The sequence below is a fragment of the Somniosus microcephalus genome, chromosome 32 (assembly GCF_052327205.1).
Source record: "Somniosus microcephalus isolate GS21.2 chromosome 32, FLI_Smic_1.0, whole genome shotgun sequence".
Classification (NCBI taxonomy): domain Eukaryota; kingdom Metazoa; phylum Chordata; class Chondrichthyes; order Squaliformes; family Somniosidae; genus Somniosus; species Somniosus microcephalus.
In genome coordinates, this window is record NC_141018.1 from 31,432,956 (window position 1) to 31,452,718 (window position 19,763).

Genomic DNA, 19,763 nt, shown 5'->3' on the forward strand with positions numbered 1-19,763 from the left:
TCGAGGCCACGGAGGAATCTGCAAAAGAGGACAAGGATTTTGAACTTGATGCATAGGCAGAGTGGGTGCCAGTGACTGTTAACAAACCTAGGAAAATAGGATGTGGGCAATGGAATTTTTGAGGAGTTGCAATTTGCAGAAGGGAGCACTCAGGAAGCCGGCAAGGGAAGCATTAGAGTAGCAGAAAGAAAGACTTGCATTTATATTTAGCACCTTTCACAACCTCAGGACATCCCAGAGCACTTTACAACCAATGAAGCACTTTTAAAGTGTAGCCACTGTAGTAATGTAGGAAATGCGGCAGCCAATTTGCACACAGCAAGATCCCACCAACAGCAATGTGATAATCACCAGTTTTAGTGATGTTGGTTGAGGGATAAATATTGGCCAGGACACCGGGGAGAACTCCCCCTGCTCTTCTTCAAATACTGTCATTGGATCTTTTACGTCCACCTGAGAGTGCAGTCGGGGCCTCGGTTTAACGTCTCATCTGCCTATCCCTAGTTGCTCTGAAAAACTGGTTGTGGGTCATCTTGAACTGCTGTAATGTAGTATAGTGACTTTGTTACATCAAGTAAGGTTGAAACCATGAGAAAGTAGTGCTGTAGAAGCTTACTGTGAAGGAGAGACATAGGAGAAGGATGAGGTCAAGGAAGATGAAGAGAGACAGTAACCTTTGGTCACAGTTACACAGGATTTCATTCGTGATTTTGACCAGGGTACAAGCCAGAGTGGAGGATCTCAATGAGACAGTTTTAGGAAGATGGGATTGTAGTTGCAGGACAACAATGCGTTCCAGGACTTTAGAGAGAAAGGGAAAGTTGGAGTTGGAGTGGTGGTTGGAGAGCGTGCGGGATTGAGGAGTTTTTTTGAGGGAGGTAGTGATAATAGTGCTTTCAGAGAGATAGGGACCGTGCTGGAGGACAGAGACAATGATCATTAAGTGTAGATACTTAACATACAAGTTCTGATAGCCTGCTAATAACCTTTCTTCTGTTGTGGCTTTTTTTTTACAGAAGTGGGGAAGAATGGAGAAGAGATCGCCGAGTTTTAAATAAAGCACTGATTTCTCCCCAAATTGTCCAAAAGTTTGTGCCTCTTCTTGATGAAGTGGTGCTGGATTTTGTGTCCATGGTTTACAAACAGATTGAGAAGAGTGGGAGGGGTAAATGGACAGCCGATCTCTCAAGTGATCTCTTCAAATTTGCACTTGAATGTAAGGATCCAATATTGCTTATTTACTGGGGTTATCCCATTACCTTGCTTCATCTGCATGTTGTAGCCTTTTGCAAACGATTCTTCAAAACAATTAAAAAATATTTTTTACTTATGTAGGTACAAATTGCTGTGCTAGAGCTTTCATTGGGAACAGCATTTTAAGAGATATAAATGGGTGGCTTAAGTGCAAATATTCCTTGCGGTTGAGATTAAACCCTTGGTGCTACATAGCCCAGTGGCACAGCGTGTGTTAGCACATGTGGGGTTTCTTTTATTCGTTCATGGGATGTGGGCGGCGCTGGCAAGGCCAACATTTATTGCCCATCTATAATGAACTTGCTCAAGTTCCCAATCTCAACAACAACAACTTGTATTTATATAGCGCCTTTAACGTAGTAAAACGCCCCAAGGCGCTTCACAGGAGCGTTATCAGACATAATTTCACAACGAGCCGCATAAGGAGATATTAGGACAGATGAGATCGGTTTTAAGGAGCGTCTTAAAGGAGGTAGAGAGGCGGAGAGGTTTAGGGAGGGAATTCCAGAGTTCAGAGCCTAGGCAACTGAAGGCACGGCCGCCAATGGTGGAGCGATTAAAATCGGGGATGCGCAAGAGGCCAGAATTAGAGGAGCGCAGCGATCCCGGAGGGTTGCAGGACTGGAGGAGATTACCGAGATAGGGAGGGGCGAGGCCATGGAGTGATTTGAAAACAAGTATGAGAATTTTAAAATTGAGCTGTTGCCGGATCGGGGGCCAGTGTAGGTCAGCGAGCACAGGGGTGATGGGTGAACGGGACTTGGTGCGAGTTAGGAGGATATGGACAGCAGAGTTTTGGACGAGCTCAGATATAATACTGAGGCAAACTGGTTCCTTTTTTTAAAATCACTGAACTCGTGTTGATTTTCGTTTCTTGTTTGGATGTTCTGCTACAAATAGGACTAAGAATGTTATGTCAATTTTTGGGGGGATAGGGTATGTTTTTGTATCCCATTACAGTGCCTTTAAAGTCACTCCAGGTTTGCAGTCAGCACCAGTTCTGTTCCTTGGGAGTGGCGCAGTTCAGTTATTTACATAAATTACCTAATTTATTGGTGTTAATTCAGCAGTTTTGTTATTAACACAAAGAGTGTAGGTGAAATTGGACATGGCCGGGGACCCAAATCGGGTGGTATCACATCACTCGCCTGTTACACGACAAGCTCGGTATTCAAAATAACAACAGAAAACGCTGGAAAAACTCAGCAGGCCAGGCAGCATCCGTGGAGAGAGAAACAGAGTTAACGTTTCAGGTCGAAGACCGTTCGTCAGAACTGGATGAAAGGTCTTCGACCTGAAACGTTAACTCTGTTTCTCTCTCCACGGATGTTGCCTGGCCTGCTGAGTTTTTCCAGCATTTTCTGTTGTTATTTCGGATTTCCAGCATCCGCAGTATTTTGCTATTGTATTAAGCTCGGTATTTAGTTCTGTTGACTTCAATGGGATCGAATATCGGGCGTGTCGTATAACTGTCGACAAATATGATTCCACCTGCTTTGTGTCGCCGTCCATGTCGAATTCCACCCCCATAGTGTCCTGCTGCAGTAAAGTTTGACTTTCTGAGTTTGCGGGCGAGGTAACAAGGGGAGATATGTATTCAAGAAACCAAATTTCAAATCTAAACTTGGGGACACTAGGGGGCCGATTTTAACTCACTGAAATCTGTGTTAACCAGGCAGTAATGGCCTCAAAATGGGGGCTGGTAGACTTACCGCCCAGTTAACGCCGACTCTCTGGGCCGCCGCCACTTTCACAGGGGCCCACTGCTGACCGGCCGAAATGCCTGCCTCTTTCAGGCGCTAAGCCCCTTTTAATATGCAAGTCAGTTACCACTTTAGGACAGGACTGAGCGAGAGCGAGGACTGAGCGAGAGCGTACACTGTGCACGCTACAGCCGTAGAAGCTCCAGAAAGCTACATCTTAAACTTACTTTTGTGGGAACAGGAGGGTCCCTCCCCACGAAGCTGGACCACTGGGCTGCTGGCCACCCCCCCCACCCCACCCCCCCCCCCACACCACCCCCACCACCACACCCCCCACCCCCACCCCACCCCCCCCCACCCCACCCCCCCCCCACCCCACCCCCACCCCACCCGAGACCACCCACCCCCGAAGTACCTTGCTGCTGGCCAAGCGACATCCATCCAGGCCGCCCAGTATTGAACCAGCCCAAACCTGGCGAGCTGCTTCAGGAACACCCGTTTAACACTCAGAGCACCAGTTCTATTTAAATGGGGCTCGGGCTCCATCCACCCGCCCACCCATAACTTAAAACCGAACACGTTGCATTTCCCCTTACAGCTAACTTCAGTAAGGCCAGATTATCTGGGATTTCACCACCCGCCCCCCGGAATATCTTCAATGTCAGTGGTTTCTACACAGATTCATACGGAAATAATGAAAAATCTCCAATGTCTAATTTTTTTTTTAACAGCTGTTTGCCATATATTATATGGAGAGCGTCTTGGCTTACTGCAGGGCCACCATAACACTGCATCGCAAAAGTTTATCGATTCAGTTACAGTGATGTTCAGATCCACATCACCAATGCTTTATATTCCACCCGGTCTGCTGAAATCAATCAATTCGAAGATCTGGCAAGATCACGTTGGTGCTTGGGATATCATTTTTGCACATGGTGAGAAAAATCAGAATGAACCTCTGTCAATGTGGAAATTATTGATAGTGCCGGTGCGTTTCCAGCCATTGAATTCCCATTTCCGACTACATTTTGATTATTTAATCTAACCTGGCTATTTCTATTTATAATTTTGTTTTACTCCTTCTGCTACCAGCAACCCTTTTCTGCAAGGGGGCAGGACAATCTAGGCCACAGATTTGCCTTCTGTGCTTTTTCATGTGACACTGAAAAAGAAGAAAGACTTGCATTTCTACAGCGCCTTTCACGACCACCGGACGTCCCAAAGCGCTTTCTCTTTGATTCTTGCTCTCTCACTTGGAGAATGCCTGTCCTATGGTCACTGCTTCCCCCAGTGTCATGACGGAGCTCAAGAACCTACCATGTGGACATCTATGGCACATACCTGCATTCAGTTTCAATGTAACAGCATGACTCTGAATAAATGCTAAAACAATTTGTTTTAGGATACAATGGGGTAATTTGTTTTCAATCAAGTTCAATATAGCTTATCAAACACAGGAGAAATGATACTGACTGCTGCAAAAAGAATGTGGGGCATAATTATGCAATGAAAAGATTATTATGTATGATTAGTGAGGTTTGGATTGCTAGTTTATAGAAAAGTTCTTGACTCGCAGTGAAATAGTTGTGCTTTGATAACCTACTTTCCATCTTCATTCGCAGCAAGTACCTGTATCCAGAAAACATACAGGCAGTTTCACCTGGCACTCAAAAGCGACAGAGTGTATTCCGGGGTTCTTGCAGATCTATTGTTGCAAGACACGCTACCCCTAGATGACATCAAAGCTAGCATTACAGAGCTTATGGCAGGCGGAGTTGACACAGTAAGACAAAATTGTTTTATCACCTGACAGTGAATCATAATGCTGATGGGGTTAGATGAAAAGGGGTGGGAGGAGGTTCATGTGGAGCATAAATGTCGGCATAGATTTGTTGGGCCGAATGGCCTGATTCTGAACTGTAGACACTATGGGGGGGGGGGGGGGATTTTAAACATGTGGATTAGGGTAGGGTGGGAGGTTAAAGTGTTAAAAAATCGGAATCCCTACGCCAAACCGCCCACTTCTGGCTTTAACGGAGGTGGGACGGGGGGGCGGACAGCCAACCCGCTGCCAGGAGGTGGGTTGGCACTTTAAATATGAAAATGAGGCTGGAAGCCTCGGATTTAACCTGTTTTGCAGGTTTTACCACAGCCGGCTGGGGTTCCCAGGCTTCAGGATTCTCAGCAGCTGCAGCGAGGTGAGGACAGCCTCACGGAGCAATCCTTGTGGGCCAGGAGGAGCAGGAGTGCTTCCTCCCGGCCTGCCGCCCAAGCTCCCCCCACCATCAGCCCCAACCCCAGTACAAACCCGCCCCCGGGATCGGACCTCCCTCCAGGGCCGGGGATCGGACCCACCCCTGGGGTTGGTGATCGGACCCCCCCCGGGTCGGGGATTGGACCCCCCGGGACCGGACCACCATTCCCCCCCACTTGGGGCTCATGCCTACCAGGGGCTGCGGCCTCTTCTCCTGCGTTCCCCGCCCAACTAGAAGCCAAGCCTGCCAATCAGGCTGACTTCCGGAGGGGAACCTGTCCTTGACGTCACACGTATGCTGTGGCGTTCAACCTCCACAGCGTGTGGGGAAACCCGAACCTTCCAGGTTTCCCACGCTCTACCAGGCACCCTCACTCAGTTATTATTCCGGTATATAATGTTTAGGTTCCTGAGTAACAAGGAACAATTTTATTTTGTGTACAGTCATATGAATTAGTAACTTAAAAAGTAACTTCAAATAAAACTATTTTGAATTATTTGACTAAACAAGTGTAGATTTTTTTTTTTGTTCATTTATGGGATCAGGGCGTCGCTGGCAATGCCAGCATTTATTGCCCATCCCTAGTTGCCCTTGAGAAGGTGGTGGTGAGCCGCCTTCTTGAACCGTTGCAGTCCGTGTGGTGAAGGTGCTCCCACAATGCTGTTAGGGAGGGAGTTCCAGGATTTTGACCCAGTGACGATGAAGGATCGGCTGATATACTTCTAAGTCAGGGTGGTGTGTGACTTGGAGGGGAACTTGGAGGTGGTGGTGTTAGCCTTGTCCTTGATGTTTATTTTGGGTTAATTGGAAATGGTCCCGCTTGTAGGCTTTGCTCAGAACTGCAGCTAATAGGCAAAATTAAATAATACTGATTTTTCTCACTCTTAAATGAAACCTCATCTAAGTTAGCAAAAGTGGTACTGTTCCTTTAAATTTACAACTGGGGCCGTGCAAGATTCCATCCTTCTTCCATCATCTGTAGTGGTGCCATGGCATTGGGAACAATTTAGAAAGCAGTCAAAATATGATAAGAGAAAACCAAAGCACAGAAGCTATGAAAGATTTTGAGTGAAAATGCAAGAACGAATTTTCAAGAGAGAAAAAGACAGTCAACGGATAAAGGAGAAAGGAAGGCGCATATACATCGCCCTCAACATATGTATTTTCAGGGCCCCAGTACACCATTCACAAAGATAGCAACTGATGTGTTCGCAATTGGATCTCTTAGTTTTGGTTCAAATACAGTTAACAGTTGCATGTTAGATAACCTTGTCCTTGATGTTTATTTTTGGGTTAATTGGAAATGGTCCCGCTTGTAGGCTATGCTCAGAACTGCAGAGGAGAGAGTTTTGGTGGATTGTAGTGGTTTCACTGAGCGGTTGGGACTTTTGAGGAAGGGTGGGTGTGGCATAAAAGTGTAGCTCTAGATGCGGTGTTTAATCTTAAATTACTTACATTATTGGCTGGTTAACTCAAATGAAAACTAACGTGTTGGGTAATCCAAAATTCAGTTATTGGCCCAGATTTTGTTGGAGTGGGGCATCCCGCAGCGTGCCCCGTTAGTTAGACCTTTTCCCTCACCGTTCAGCTCGAAAAAAATGTTGCCCTGTAATTTGATGGAAGTACGAGCTGATAACAGGACATCTGGGACCTTGCTGAACGATCCTTAACCAATAGGATTTAAGGATTGAGAAACAGAGGAATGAAGGAAATAGGTGAATTAGAGTCCATTTTTTTTTTATTCGCAGGATGTGGACATTGTCAGTAAGGCCAGCATTTATTGCGCATCCCTAATTGCCCTTGAGAAGATGGTGGTGAGCCGCCTTTTTGAATATAACTGAGTGGCTTGCCAGGCCATTTCAGGGGGCAGTTAAGAGTCAACCACATTGCTGTGGGTCTGGAGTCACATATAGGCCAGACCGGGTAAGGGCGGCAGATTTCCTTCCCTGAAGGACATTAGTGAACCAAATGGGTTTTTACGACAATCCAGTAGTTTCATGGTCATTTAGAAGCTGCAAGATGGTCATCTTACTAGCTTTTTATTTTATTGATTCTATTGAATTTAAATTCCCCAGCTGCTGTGATGGAGATTTGAACTACAGGTCTCCTAATCATTAGTCTGGACCTCTGGATTACTAGCCTAGTAACATAGCCACTATGCTACCGTACCCTTCAGGTAAGAGAAATAGAGAGGGAAAGAAAGATTGTATTAAGAGAGAGAGAGAGAGAGAGAAAGAAAAGACAGAAAGGAAAAGTAAGAATTAAAATTAAAAATTTTGAAAATGTCTAACAATTGAGTAGAAGTCAACCTCAAGTTCCTTGGTAAGTGTGCTAAATGTGGACAAACACTAAACATAGCATTAGGCGTGCACCCGTCTTCATACTTTCTATCAATATAAACTTTTAAATATATATCTGCCATAATCTTGTAATTTTATTTTTATCATGATATAGACTTCGATGACCCTATTATGGACAATGTATGAGCTTGCCAGACACCCTACAATACAGGAGAATTTACGCAGGGAGATTATAGAAGCCAAGCAGACAACAAGGGGCGACTTATTACAGATGTTAAAATCAGTGCCACTACTCAGAGCTGCACTGAAGGAAACACTGAGGTAAGAAACATCTTGCCGTTATGAAAAGCAACAGACCCGTACCTCTCAAATTCTTAAAGGCATTTCAAATGACCGAGAGGGGTCAATAAGTGTACCAACGTCCTCTTCAGCAGAATGACAGCCGATTGTGAGTCACACTCACCCCACCCCCCCCCCCCCCCCCACCAGTCTGAAACCCACTCTGGTTTAAAATCAACCCCAACATCATTTCAGTTGGCGAATGCTGTATGACGCAAGGAGGTAAGGGGGAAAAAATGCATAAAACCATCCAGGGTAGATTAATGAGATGGGCAAACTAAAGGCTGCAAAACAGTTACAATACATTTGACTCTTTATTACTAATTAATTAATAGATCATGTTGTACACCACATGATTAAGTCACACTTAATCATTATCAAATATATTCTAACCGAGACACATTTATTTTATCATACCTTATTTGTTCATTCTTCCCATGGGACTGATTCCCAAACCCTTGTCCTGTAGCAGACCACAGACAAGTCAGTTACAACAAACTAAAAACTATTCAAGTTGGTATAAATATAGGAAAGTTAAAAGCAAATTAAACACTTGCTACCTCCTGGCCTCAGCTGTCTTATAAAAAAAGCAAAAACAATCCCAAAATGCCGTGACCCTTCTCCAAGAACTCACAATGCCCCTCGTCCTCTTAATTGTCCAGCGCAGTCAAACAAAGTTAGGGTTCTGATTGACAGGATGACTTGTAACTGACTCCAGCATTCATTTCAAGAATTCAAAGCAATTACCCTTTAAAGTGACAAACCCTTACATTTTACCTTGTGTTATTTAATGTGCCTGTGGCCTGTGCCACAGAAGATTCTCTTAATAGCCAGACACACGTCTACTAACCTCAGAATTTCCAGGGGACTTCAGAATTGTGAATTATTTCTCGACAGAAATGATGCTATAATCATTAATCTCGCTGCCAACGTTAGCATGGCTTCATCCATTTCAGCGTTAGGAGTGCTTTCGGGGCTGTTGTATGGGCTGCAATCACCTCGAAATATTTTTTTTTAAATTTTAAATGGCACAGACACAATTAATGCAGAATATCACTTCAAAAGCAATACAAAAGCAAAATACTGCGGATGCTGGAGATCTGAAATAAAAACAGCAAATGCTGGAAGTGCCCAGTAGGTCAGGCAGCATCTGTGGAGAGAGAGAAACATGAGATAACGTTTCAGGTCGACGACCTTGCGTCGAAAATGTTGGGCAGGATTTTCATTGGGCCGTGGAGGCGGGATTGGAGGCATGTGGGGGGTTAAAATCCTGAAATCGGGGGGGCACAAACCCATCCCACCCCCAACCCGCCTCCATGCCCATTTCAAAGGAGACGGGTACCCGACCCGCGCTGGGACCCGCCTCCCCGAGGCGGGAAGGGGATTAGTGCCAATTAACAGCTGGATGCCTTAATGGGAGAATTAGGGGACTGGAGGTCTTGGGCTAGAAATTCAACTCGGGCAGTGGCGCAAAAAACAGGCGGTATCGGACCGGCTGCCCGTTTTACGCAGCGCCTGATATTCACTTCCATAGCAGTCAAGAATTCAAGATGAATTTCTACCTCCTAAGGTTTTGGATGATCCACACACAGAGGTGGCATCAGGAGTTCCAACTTTATTTACAAGGAAAACTGATCAATCAGGAAACAGTTTTACCAATGGATCACATAGAATTTAGATTCACACATAGAGATCCATTGCATCTGCCTCCTTTAGCTTGATACCATCTGAAGTCAGTAGCTCAGCATTTCTTTCAGGTTTTCTGATTTACCACTAGAATCATAGTATCATCGCACAGAAGGAAGCCATTCCGTCCATCGTGCCTGTGTCTCATCTTTGAAAGCTTTAATCCATAACATTTTAGTCACTTTGGTTATTGTCTAACTGCTTTCCCCCTTCCTTTGTACATTGCCTCTTACTAATGCAGTTTACGTATATTTGCAGGCTTCACCCAGTAGCTGTAACCTTACAGCGATATACAAATGAAGACATTGTGTTGCAAAATTATCACATACCAGTTGGGGTAAGATATAGACAATCAAATACTTTACCTATCACAATGGTTATCAGAAGCAAAAAGACAGCGTTGTAATCTCCCTCCAAAACAAACTTCCCCATTTTTATTACCCTTTCTCCCCTTCTACAGAACAACAATGATCGCACTTCAGAGTTATCCAAGTGGCTATTCTTTATAGGTGAACCTTGTTAGGGAGTGCTGACAGGCTATTTAATCACTGTGTCAGCTGTGGCTCAGTTGGTAGCACTCTTGCCGACTGAGTCAGAAGGTTGTGGGTTCAAGTCCCACTCCAGAGGCTTGAGTAGGGAATGTAGATTGACACTCCAGTGTAGTAGTGAGGGAGAGAGGTGCTGTCTTTCAGATCAGATGTTAAGGTGAGGGCCCTGTCTGCCCTACACAGGTGGATATAAAAAATCCCATGGCACTATTTCAAAGACCAGGGGAGTTCTCCCTGGTGTCATGGCCAATATTTATCCCTCAACCAATATCACTAAAAAACAAACAGATTATCTGGTCATTATCGCATTGCTGTTTGCTATGTGCAAAATTGGCTGCCGTTTTTCCTACATTACACCAATGACAACACTTCAGAAGTATTTCATTGGCTTTAAAGCATCTTCGGATGTGCCGCGGTTGTGAAAGGCGCTATCTAAATGCAAGTCTTTCTTTTATGGGGGAACATCACAGCTGAAATCAATCCTGTCCTCCTCTGATATCCAACCACATTCACGTTCCATTGAGGGCAATGGATAGCCAGAACCAAAATCCTGGCTTATTTTTCCCCTCCCTCATCCAGAGACATTGAGGTCAGCTGTTGTACCCACTGCTTCAGTGAATCAGATCAGCAGAGGAGTGGACATCAAACTTGGCACCTCCCTAGTCTATATGGCTCAGTAGCACAAATGCTTACTCATTGAGCCATGGGCCACTCCCAATCATTTCTCATTTTACAATATATAATGTTTGAATATCACTACAATCCATACTTTTCATTACCATTGCTATTATGGTCACTGATGTAGCGGGAAGGGATTGCAATGCTGGCAGAACTGATAGGAAAAGTTGGAGTGACTACATTATTTGGAGACATAAAATTCCTGCACATATTACATGTCCATTCACTACATATTATATTAACTATAAAATGATGATAATGAACCAACCATTCTGAAAGATTGGTGATATTATTAGTTAAGCACTGCAGCTTCCCTGCTTTCTGGAAATGCAGTGAGTTCAGCGTAGCTTTGCCTGTCTACAACCTCATGTAAATACAAACTCCCGAAATGTCAAATTTTAATGACCAACAATAAATCTGTTTTTTCACAGTTCTGCGCAATTAGTTGTAAATGTTATATCACAAAATCTTTTCTGGAACTTACCTTACATGCGCTCATACTATGCAGGGAAATATACCTCACGTGTGTGTATTTACTGAACAAACATCTATCACCATTCAGTAACCAAGGTCAGAACAATCAAAAAAAACACTTGCTCACTCTCCTTTTCATCTCACCTTCTAATTGTCTGCCGCGTATCCGACATTACAACAGTGACTACACTGCAAAAGTACTTCATTGGCTGTAAAATGCTTTGGGACGTCCGGTGGTCGTGAAAGAAACTTAGAATCATAGAAGATAGGAGCAGGAGTAGGCCATTCGGCCCCTCGCGCCCGCTCCGCCATTTAATGAGATCATGGCTGATCATCCAAATTCAGTACCCTGTCCCTGCTTTCTCCCCATATCCCTTGATCCCTTTAGCTTTAAGAAATATATCTAATTCCTTCTTGAATATATTTAATGAATTGGCCTCCACTGCCTTGTGTGGTAGAGAATTCCACAGGTTCACCACTCTCTGGGTGAAGAAATTCCTTCTCATCTCAGTCCTAAATGGCTTACACCTTATCCTTAGACTGTGACCCCTGGTTCTGGACTCCCCCGCCATCGGGAACATCCTTCCTGCATCTAGTGGCACTGTATATATAAATGCAAGTCTTTCTTTCTTTCTTATCTATAAACGCACAAGAATGTTAAAGTTCACATGCCTACATCGTGTGAATATGAGTATTTGAGTTCACAGGCCCAACGGCAGAGTCTATTACTCAGTCGTTTTTAAGAATGAGAAATGCAATTAGCGACCACTGGATTCTCAGTTAGCCCCCATGTGCCTGGCGAACTAACGTATTGGACAACGTACTGATTGGAACCTAACACGGTGCCCGGTTTCTTTCTCCTGTAGACCTTAGTGCAGGTGGGATTGTACGCGATGGGAAGAAGCGCGGAGATATTTGCCAAGCCAGACAGGTACAACCCAGAAAGGTGGCTGAACCAGAAGAGCAACTACTTCAAAAACCTCGGCTTCGGGTTTGGACCGCGGCAGTGCATTGGGCGCAGGATCGCAGAGGCAGAAATGCTGCTGTTTCTAATCCACGTGAGTCACATGTTAGCTTTATGCCAGACATTGCTAAACGTCACAATAAGAACTTTGCCTTTGAGGATTACTCAACCTTTTTAATCAGGTTAATACGTTTTTGAAGAATCCATCAAAAAAAAGCAACATTTTAAAAACAACCTTGTATTTATATAGTGCCTTTAATGTAGTAAAACACCCCAGGCGCTTCACTGGAGCGTAAATCAAACTAAATTTGACACCGAGCCATATAAGGAGATGTTAGGGCAGGTGACCAAAAGCTTGGTCAAAGAGGTAGGTTTTAAGGAACGCCTTAAAGGAGGAGAGAGAGGTAGAGATGCGGAGAGGTTTAGGGAGGAAATTCCAGAGCTCAGGGTCCAGGCAGCTGAAGGCACGGCCACCAATGGTGGAGCGATTTAAAATCAGGTATGCTCAAGAGGCCGGAAGTAGAGGAGTGCAGATATCGCGGAGGTTGTGGGGCTGGAGGAGATTACAGAGATTTAACACTTTCCCAATTTTCGGCAATGTTTGCGCAAGGGTTTTATAAATACTTCCAACAAAATAAACTGTACGGGGACCTAAAAACACTTCTGTAGCAGTAGTTCTCTCAAATAAAATACCTTTGGCATCTGTCGATGATTGTGAGATGGGAGGGAGATAATAAAATGGTCCTGAGTAATGACCTAAGCAGCAGTCAGAGGTGGGATGGGCAGAATGGCATTTTCGTTTGCTGTTTATTTAACATTCTGCTTTTCATGTGACAAGCCTTTGTCGAATTGAAATGTCGCAATAGCTGACTCTATGCCTGTCATCCTGTTTCCTTCTTAGATGCTCCAGAACTTTAACATTGAAACAAGTCGGCTGGTTGAAGTAAGAACAACCTTTGACCTCATCCTCATCCCAGAGAACCCCATCACATTAATTTTAAAGTCCATTAAGTGAAGACCAAAAGGACACGTTTGTGGAGCAAGCCACGTGTTGGTGTTACATTAATCATTTCAATGAAGGTTAATTAATGGGCAATCTCGATAAGTATAAATGCTCAGTGATCAGTAATGGGTTAATATTGCTGGTAAACCTGCCCACCCATTGCTTGCCTTATTTCCATACAACCAGTGATAACTGTCAGCTTCAGATGTTTAAATGACTACATAATGGTGTGGTGAGCAATTTTTACAGCTAGTGGAGACAAGCAGAGCATGAGAAACCAGTTCAAGCAGCAAGCAATTACACAAGGGAAGCTGTTTTATCGCCGTTTCCCCCACTGTACCCCCCACCCCCCAAAACGCTGTTTGAACTTTAGGTGCATTATTTCCTCTTGATGCTCTCTGTAATGAAATCATAAACTCATCCTTTATGAACAGGTTTATGATTTTATTGCAGACAGCACACCTTAACTCCTAGTTGGAGACTAGAAGCGAACAGAACTCCAAAATGATCATAAAGCTGACAAGCTATTTTATATATTTGTTTTCACTAAACCTGTGCTATCATATCTTTATGTTAAAATCAGGAAACAGCTAAGTATTTCTGCTGCCTTCAGTAGTAAACATTATACAACGCCAACATCTCCCATTGTGATGGGCACAATTCTTTTTTTGAAGTGGATAAAGAGTACTGTATTGACGTACATATAGGTCTGCAGCTATAAGCCGCAACCCCAAACTCAACCCTTCTATCCAGGAAAAAAAGTACTAAGTCACATATAGAACATGCCCCCGACTTAAACTGGTTTTCTCTTTTATGAAAAAAAACTAGTACAGCTTATGTGTGAGTTAATAAGCTAAGTCTTTACTATCTCAGTTAACAGCTATGGGGAAATTAGTTAAGCCATCAGTAAGCATTGCTGTTAGATAGACATCATTAGAAATTGGGTAGTACACTCGCCACAGACAACAGGCATGTCTGGTCCTGTCACACAAGAACTCCTTCCTGGACACTGTTAAACTGCAGATCAAGACATTTCAGCACAACCAAGAAATGTTCTTTGATGCTGTGTCAACCGTGGTAGCACCCTCACCTCTGAGTCAGAAGCTTTGGGGTTCAAGTCCCACTCCAGAGACTTGAGCACAAAAATCCAGGCTGACACTCCCAGCGCAGTACTGAGGGAGTGCTGCACTGTCGGAGGTGCCGTCTTTCAGATGAGACGTTAAACCGAAGCCTTGTCTGCCCTCGCAGGTAGACGTTAAAAATCCGGTGGCACTACTTCGAAGAACAGTAGGGGAGTTCTCCCCAGTGTCCTGGGGCTAACATTTATCCCTCAACCAACATCACTAAAAAACAGATGATCTGGTCATTATCACATTGCTGTTTGTGGGAGCTTGCTGTGTGCAGATTGGCTGCCGCATTTCCTACATTACAACAATGACTGCACTTCAAAAAGTACTTCATTGGCTGTAAAGCACTTTGGGATGTCCGGTGGTCATGAAAGACGCTGTATAAATGCAAGTCTTTCTTTCTTTCTACACATTTATACCGAGATAGCCACTACTATACTGAAGCATTTTTTTGACGGAACAGGGAAAGTGAATTTGCAATGATTCTTAACATTAATTTCAGTTTAAATATTATACTCTATAGATATGTTTATGTAGTTTAGGAGTGAATTCTTATATAGGTAGGTTAAATTATTTTGGATTTTTCCCCCCCTCGTCTGTTAAAGTAATATTCTTGTTTCTAGATTAAATTGCCTTCCAACTACAGTAAACTCTTTTGTATCCGGCACCCACGGGACTGGGATGGTGCCGGTTGATGAAAAATTCCGGATAACAGAGCTAGGCAACTTGTAACACAAAAAAAAATAAAAACCACTGATTAACTCGGCCACCGCGGGGAACTCGGAAAAAACGAAAAATGGATGGATTCGGCAAGATTACCGGTTATCTATTTTGCCAGTTATTAAAGAATTCTGAATGATTAAGTGCCGTTTAAACAAGAGTTTACTGCAGTATGAAAAAGAAAGACTTGCATTTCTACAGCGCCTTTCACGACCACTGGACGTCCCAAAGCGTTTTACAGCCAATTAATTACTTTTTGGAGTGTAGCCAATGTTGTAATGTGGGAAACGCAGCGGCCAATTTGCGCACAGCAAGAGCCCACAAACAGCAATGTGATAACAAATAGATAATCTGTTTTAGTGATGTTGATTGAGGGATAAATATTGGCCAGGACACTGGGGATAACTCCCCCTGCTCTTTTTCAATATAGTGCCATGGGATCTTTTACATCCACCTGAGAGAGCAGACAAGGCCTCGGTTTAACATCTCATCTGAATGACGGCACCTCTGACAGTGCAGCACTCCACTGGAGTGTCAGCCTAGATTTTTGTGCTCAAGTCCCATGGAGTGGGATTTGAACCCACAACCTTCTGACTCAGAGGCTGAGTGTGCTGCCCACTGAGCCACAACTGACACTGATAAATGCAATCCCAATGATAGATGATGGGGTGATGTTTCATTGGCAGTTGCATATGATGCTACAGAGGTTTTCAATTTAGGTTTAATAAAAATGATAATCTTTATACAGCAAAGTATTTTTTAAAGGTTTGCAAACTTGCTGTAGCAACTGAATTTCCACTGTGACTTGTTGATTGAGACCATTGTACATTACAGTCACAACGCCCTCTTAATATATTTTTTGTAACTGCAAATGGCTGGTTTTTGTTTGACAAATTAATTCGTTTTACAAGTGTAAATGTTATTTTTAAAGTGGCCAAAGGCTTTAATATGCAATAATAAGCACAGACCCTTATCTTTTGTCTGCTTATAACCAAAAGCAATTTCTAGCCTCTAGTGACCACGATGCAGATTTATTTGCAATTTGAGGTTGCATAGGGCAATTATCCTAGTATTTGTCTACGTCCTCTTAAACTCACGCCACACAAACACTTTCTTGGTTTGGTATCACTGAGGTATTTATGTATTGTATGCATTTGTATCATGACAGGAAGTGATAACTGTATTCATTAATAAACCACTACTTTTGCAAGTACTCCTGATCATGAAAAAAGCCTAAAGTTCATCAGTTGTTTCAAGGTTTCTGAGCTCTCTTTAATTTACATCTAGGCTGTTCTCACCTTGGAAAAATTTGCTTGGAATTTGTTCCACAGACTGTCTCTAATAGGTTCTTAGCATGTATAATTCCAGTAGAAACGGATCACCAGTACATTTCATGGACATATAAAATATTAGGCCAGAACTTCAGGGCCCCACGGGTGAGTACTCGTTGGGTACTCACGCGTAGGCCCAACGAAAGTGCCGGTTTCGTGCATGCACTGCGCATGCGCGGGAAACCGGAACTTCCGTTCCCTTAAAGGAAGGGGTTCACAGGTCGAACGCGTGCGCCGGAGAGGCAGTGCGTACGCCTGGAACTTGTGGTTTTTTTGCAGCTTTCTCCGGGAGGGTAAGTCTCCAGAAGCTACGCTTGTAAAAAGCAGTCGCAAGGCCTGTTTTTAACAAGGTAAGTGGTGAATTAAGTTAATTAAAACATTTTTTCCACAGGTTTATTATTTTTAAATACTTTAAAGAAAGGTAAGTTTATTTTTAGCCCCGTTAGAAACTGTAATTAATTTTTTCAAAAAATTAAATTATTGTTTAAAATAGTTATTTTATGTAATTTATAGTTATTTTAAAATTGTGATTTAAAAAAAAAATTATTTGAAGTTTTGGTGATGTTTTGGGGCTGAATTGTATTCATAGATTTGACAGCTCTTCCTGTCAAATCTATGAATACAGATTCCTTGCTACCATTGGCTCTCCATGGCCCACGTGATCCCAGGGGACGCTTCGAACTAACTGCGCCCCTGGGATACGCAAGCACTGCGCGACGGCAGCTGGAGGAGGCCCAGGATCGGAATCCCATGGGGTCTCACAGCTCAACGGCTGGCGCGCTAGGTAAGTGCAGGTCGGGGGCTTGCACCCGCGGGAAGCCTCCGACCTGAATTTCTGGGCCATTATTTGCCAACCGCAATGGACTTTGAACTTATTTTCACAGGTTCCCACACTAAATTTTCTGTCCAACTAGCTCAGACTCCAGTTGAGTTCTTGCACTTCACGATTGCAAGAAGTGTTTCTGTGTTCACAGCCACTGCAGCACTTCATGGCTCACTGAGGCAATCATTTCCCTCCTTCAGTTGTTATGCCCCCCCCACTTGCCACGCCCCCACTTGTCACGACTCCACCTGTCACACCCCCACCTGTCACACCCCCACCTGTCACGCCCCATCTGTCACGCCCCCACCGGTCACACCCCCACCTGTCACGCCCCACCTGTCACGCCCCCGCCTGCCACATCCCCACCTGTCACGCCCCACCTGTCACGCCCCCACCTGTCACACCCCCACAGGCCATGCCCCCACCTGTCACGCACCCACCTGTCATGCCCCCACCTGCCACGCCTCCACCTCTCACGCCCCCACCTGTCACGACCCACCTGTCACACCCGACCTCAACCCCATTCAGAATTTTTGCAGCCAAAGTGGGAATCAAACATAAACTGCACATATCAAATTCCCAGCTAATTTCTTTCATTTATTCTCTTACATGAAAGATATATATTATTCTTTTGACACGTTTGAGTATTTGAAGGCCTTAGAGAGGGGCGGAGGAGGTTTACTAGAATGGTACGAGGGCTGAAAGACTTCAGTTACGTGGAGAGACTAGAGAAACTAGGGTTGTTCTCCTTAAAGCAGAGAAGGTTAAGGGGAGATTTAATAGAGGTGTTCAAAATCATGAAGCATTTTGATAGATTAAATAAGGAGAAACTGTTTCCAATGGTAGAAGGGTTGGTAACCAGAGGACTCAGATTTAAAGTAATTGGCAAAAGAATCAGAGGCAACATGCGGAAAAGTACATTTTGCGCAGCGAGTTGTGATGATCTGGAATGCGCTGCCTGAAAGGATGGTGAAAACAGATTCAATAACTTTCAAAAGGGAATTGGATAAATACTTGAAGTGGAAAAATTTGCAGGCCAATGGGTAAAGAGCAGGGGAGTGGGACGATTGGATAGCTCTTTCAAGGAGCCGGCACAGGCAAGATGGGCCGAATGGCCACTTTCTGTGCTGTATCACTCTATGATTCTATGTTACCCACTTACCTTGTACTTGGTAACCTCATTTGCTTACTAATTAGCTGGTAACACCACATATTTGAGTATATCTGTTCACAGTTTCTTTATAAATAGCTTGAATTGGGGTTTTAAAAAGTCACTAGAACTAGCAGCAGAATTTTACCTTTTATCAGTTAGCCCGAGTGTCCACATCTTTTGATGCTTTAATTCCATTGTCCAGTTCAAAACAGACAACGTAAATCTCTACGTAATTTCCACAAGCTCTGGTGTAAATCCTGATCACTGATCCATTTCATCTGCCCTTAGTCCTTGCAAATGGCAAATGACAATCCTTGTTGTTGATACATTACAAATCCCACTTGGCTCATCACTGTTAATTAAACATGGTCACCATTGTGTGTTAATGTGTGTCTTGGGCTCTTTCCAGGTTATCACTCAGGATATCAGCTGCATCAGTCAGTCTGCAGTGCAGGTACATCACTTTCTCCCATGAATAGCGGAGAGAGCCCCAGGATTTTATCAAAGGGTAGGAGATCCAAAAGTGCAGGGTGTCATCAGGGCACCCATATAGCCCTATGTGCTTCTGCACGCAGGGGTGCACCATACATGAACCACAAGGGCCTTTACTCCAACAGTGTTTTGCTTGTTTGTGCTCACCTTTTTGAAAAATTTGTTCATGGAATGTGGGCATCACTGGCATTTATTGCCCATTCCTAATTGCCTTTGAGAAGGTGGTGAGCTGCCTTCTTGAACCACAGAGGGCAATTAAGAATCAACCACATTGCTGTGAGTCTGGAGTCACATATAGGCCAGACCAGGTAAGGGCAGCAGATTTCCTTCCCTAAAGGACATTAGTGAACCAGATGGGTTTTTACGACAATCCAGTAGTTTTATGGCCATCATTACTGATACTAGTTCTTAATTCCAAATTTATTTAATTAATTGAATTTAAATTCCCCAGCTACCCTGGTGGGATTTGAACTCATGTCTCTCAGATCATTAATCCAGGCCTCTAGATTACTAGTCCAGCAACATTGCCACTATCCTGTACAGAATAATACAAGCTAACGGCCCATTTCCCAGCAGCAGTCACTTTACATCAGTCCATGGTGCCACTATTATTTGCTGATCCCCAAGCAGGTTAAGGCTTAGACCCTGGGATATCAAAAATACCCGCTGGCCCTTCATCCAATGCAGCATTCCTGGACTCCAGATCCAATAACGTTCATGCCTACATCATTGAGTATGTCATCGGCAGCAATTTCTATGCCTTGACAGGTCAGAAAGTATGCATGGCCACAGGAACCACACTGTTTGGGGACCACGGTGGTCAACCTGAGGCGGGAGTTCAGTGGCCATTGCTCCAGCTGATTACTTGACAGCTTCAAATGTACAGTAAAAGCTCACACCTGACAGATCATCA

General features: G+C 43.9%; 1 protein-coding gene across 1 annotated transcript in view; it reads left to right on the top strand.

The window, feature by feature from the left end:
* The window catches only part of LOC147097374 (cholesterol side-chain cleavage enzyme, mitochondrial-like), a 28,007-nt gene extending 12,879 nt beyond the window's left edge, over nucleotides 1-15,128 (top strand). Inside the window, exons 3-9 of the mRNA XM_085972304.1 lie at nucleotides 1,017-1,216; nucleotides 3,689-3,892; nucleotides 4,580-4,740; nucleotides 7,667-7,833; nucleotides 9,796-9,874; nucleotides 12,104-12,295; nucleotides 13,103-15,128. Of these exons, the coding sequence (XP_085828430.1) occupies nucleotides 1,017-1,216; nucleotides 3,689-3,892; nucleotides 4,580-4,740; nucleotides 7,667-7,833; nucleotides 9,796-9,874; nucleotides 12,104-12,295; nucleotides 13,103-13,216 (1,117 nt within the window). The 3' untranslated portion in view covers nucleotides 13,217-15,128. The remainder of the gene's footprint in view (nucleotides 1-1,016; nucleotides 1,217-3,688; nucleotides 3,893-4,579; nucleotides 4,741-7,666; nucleotides 7,834-9,795; nucleotides 9,875-12,103; nucleotides 12,296-13,102) is intronic.
* Nucleotides 15,129-19,763: the final 4,635 nt, after the last annotated feature.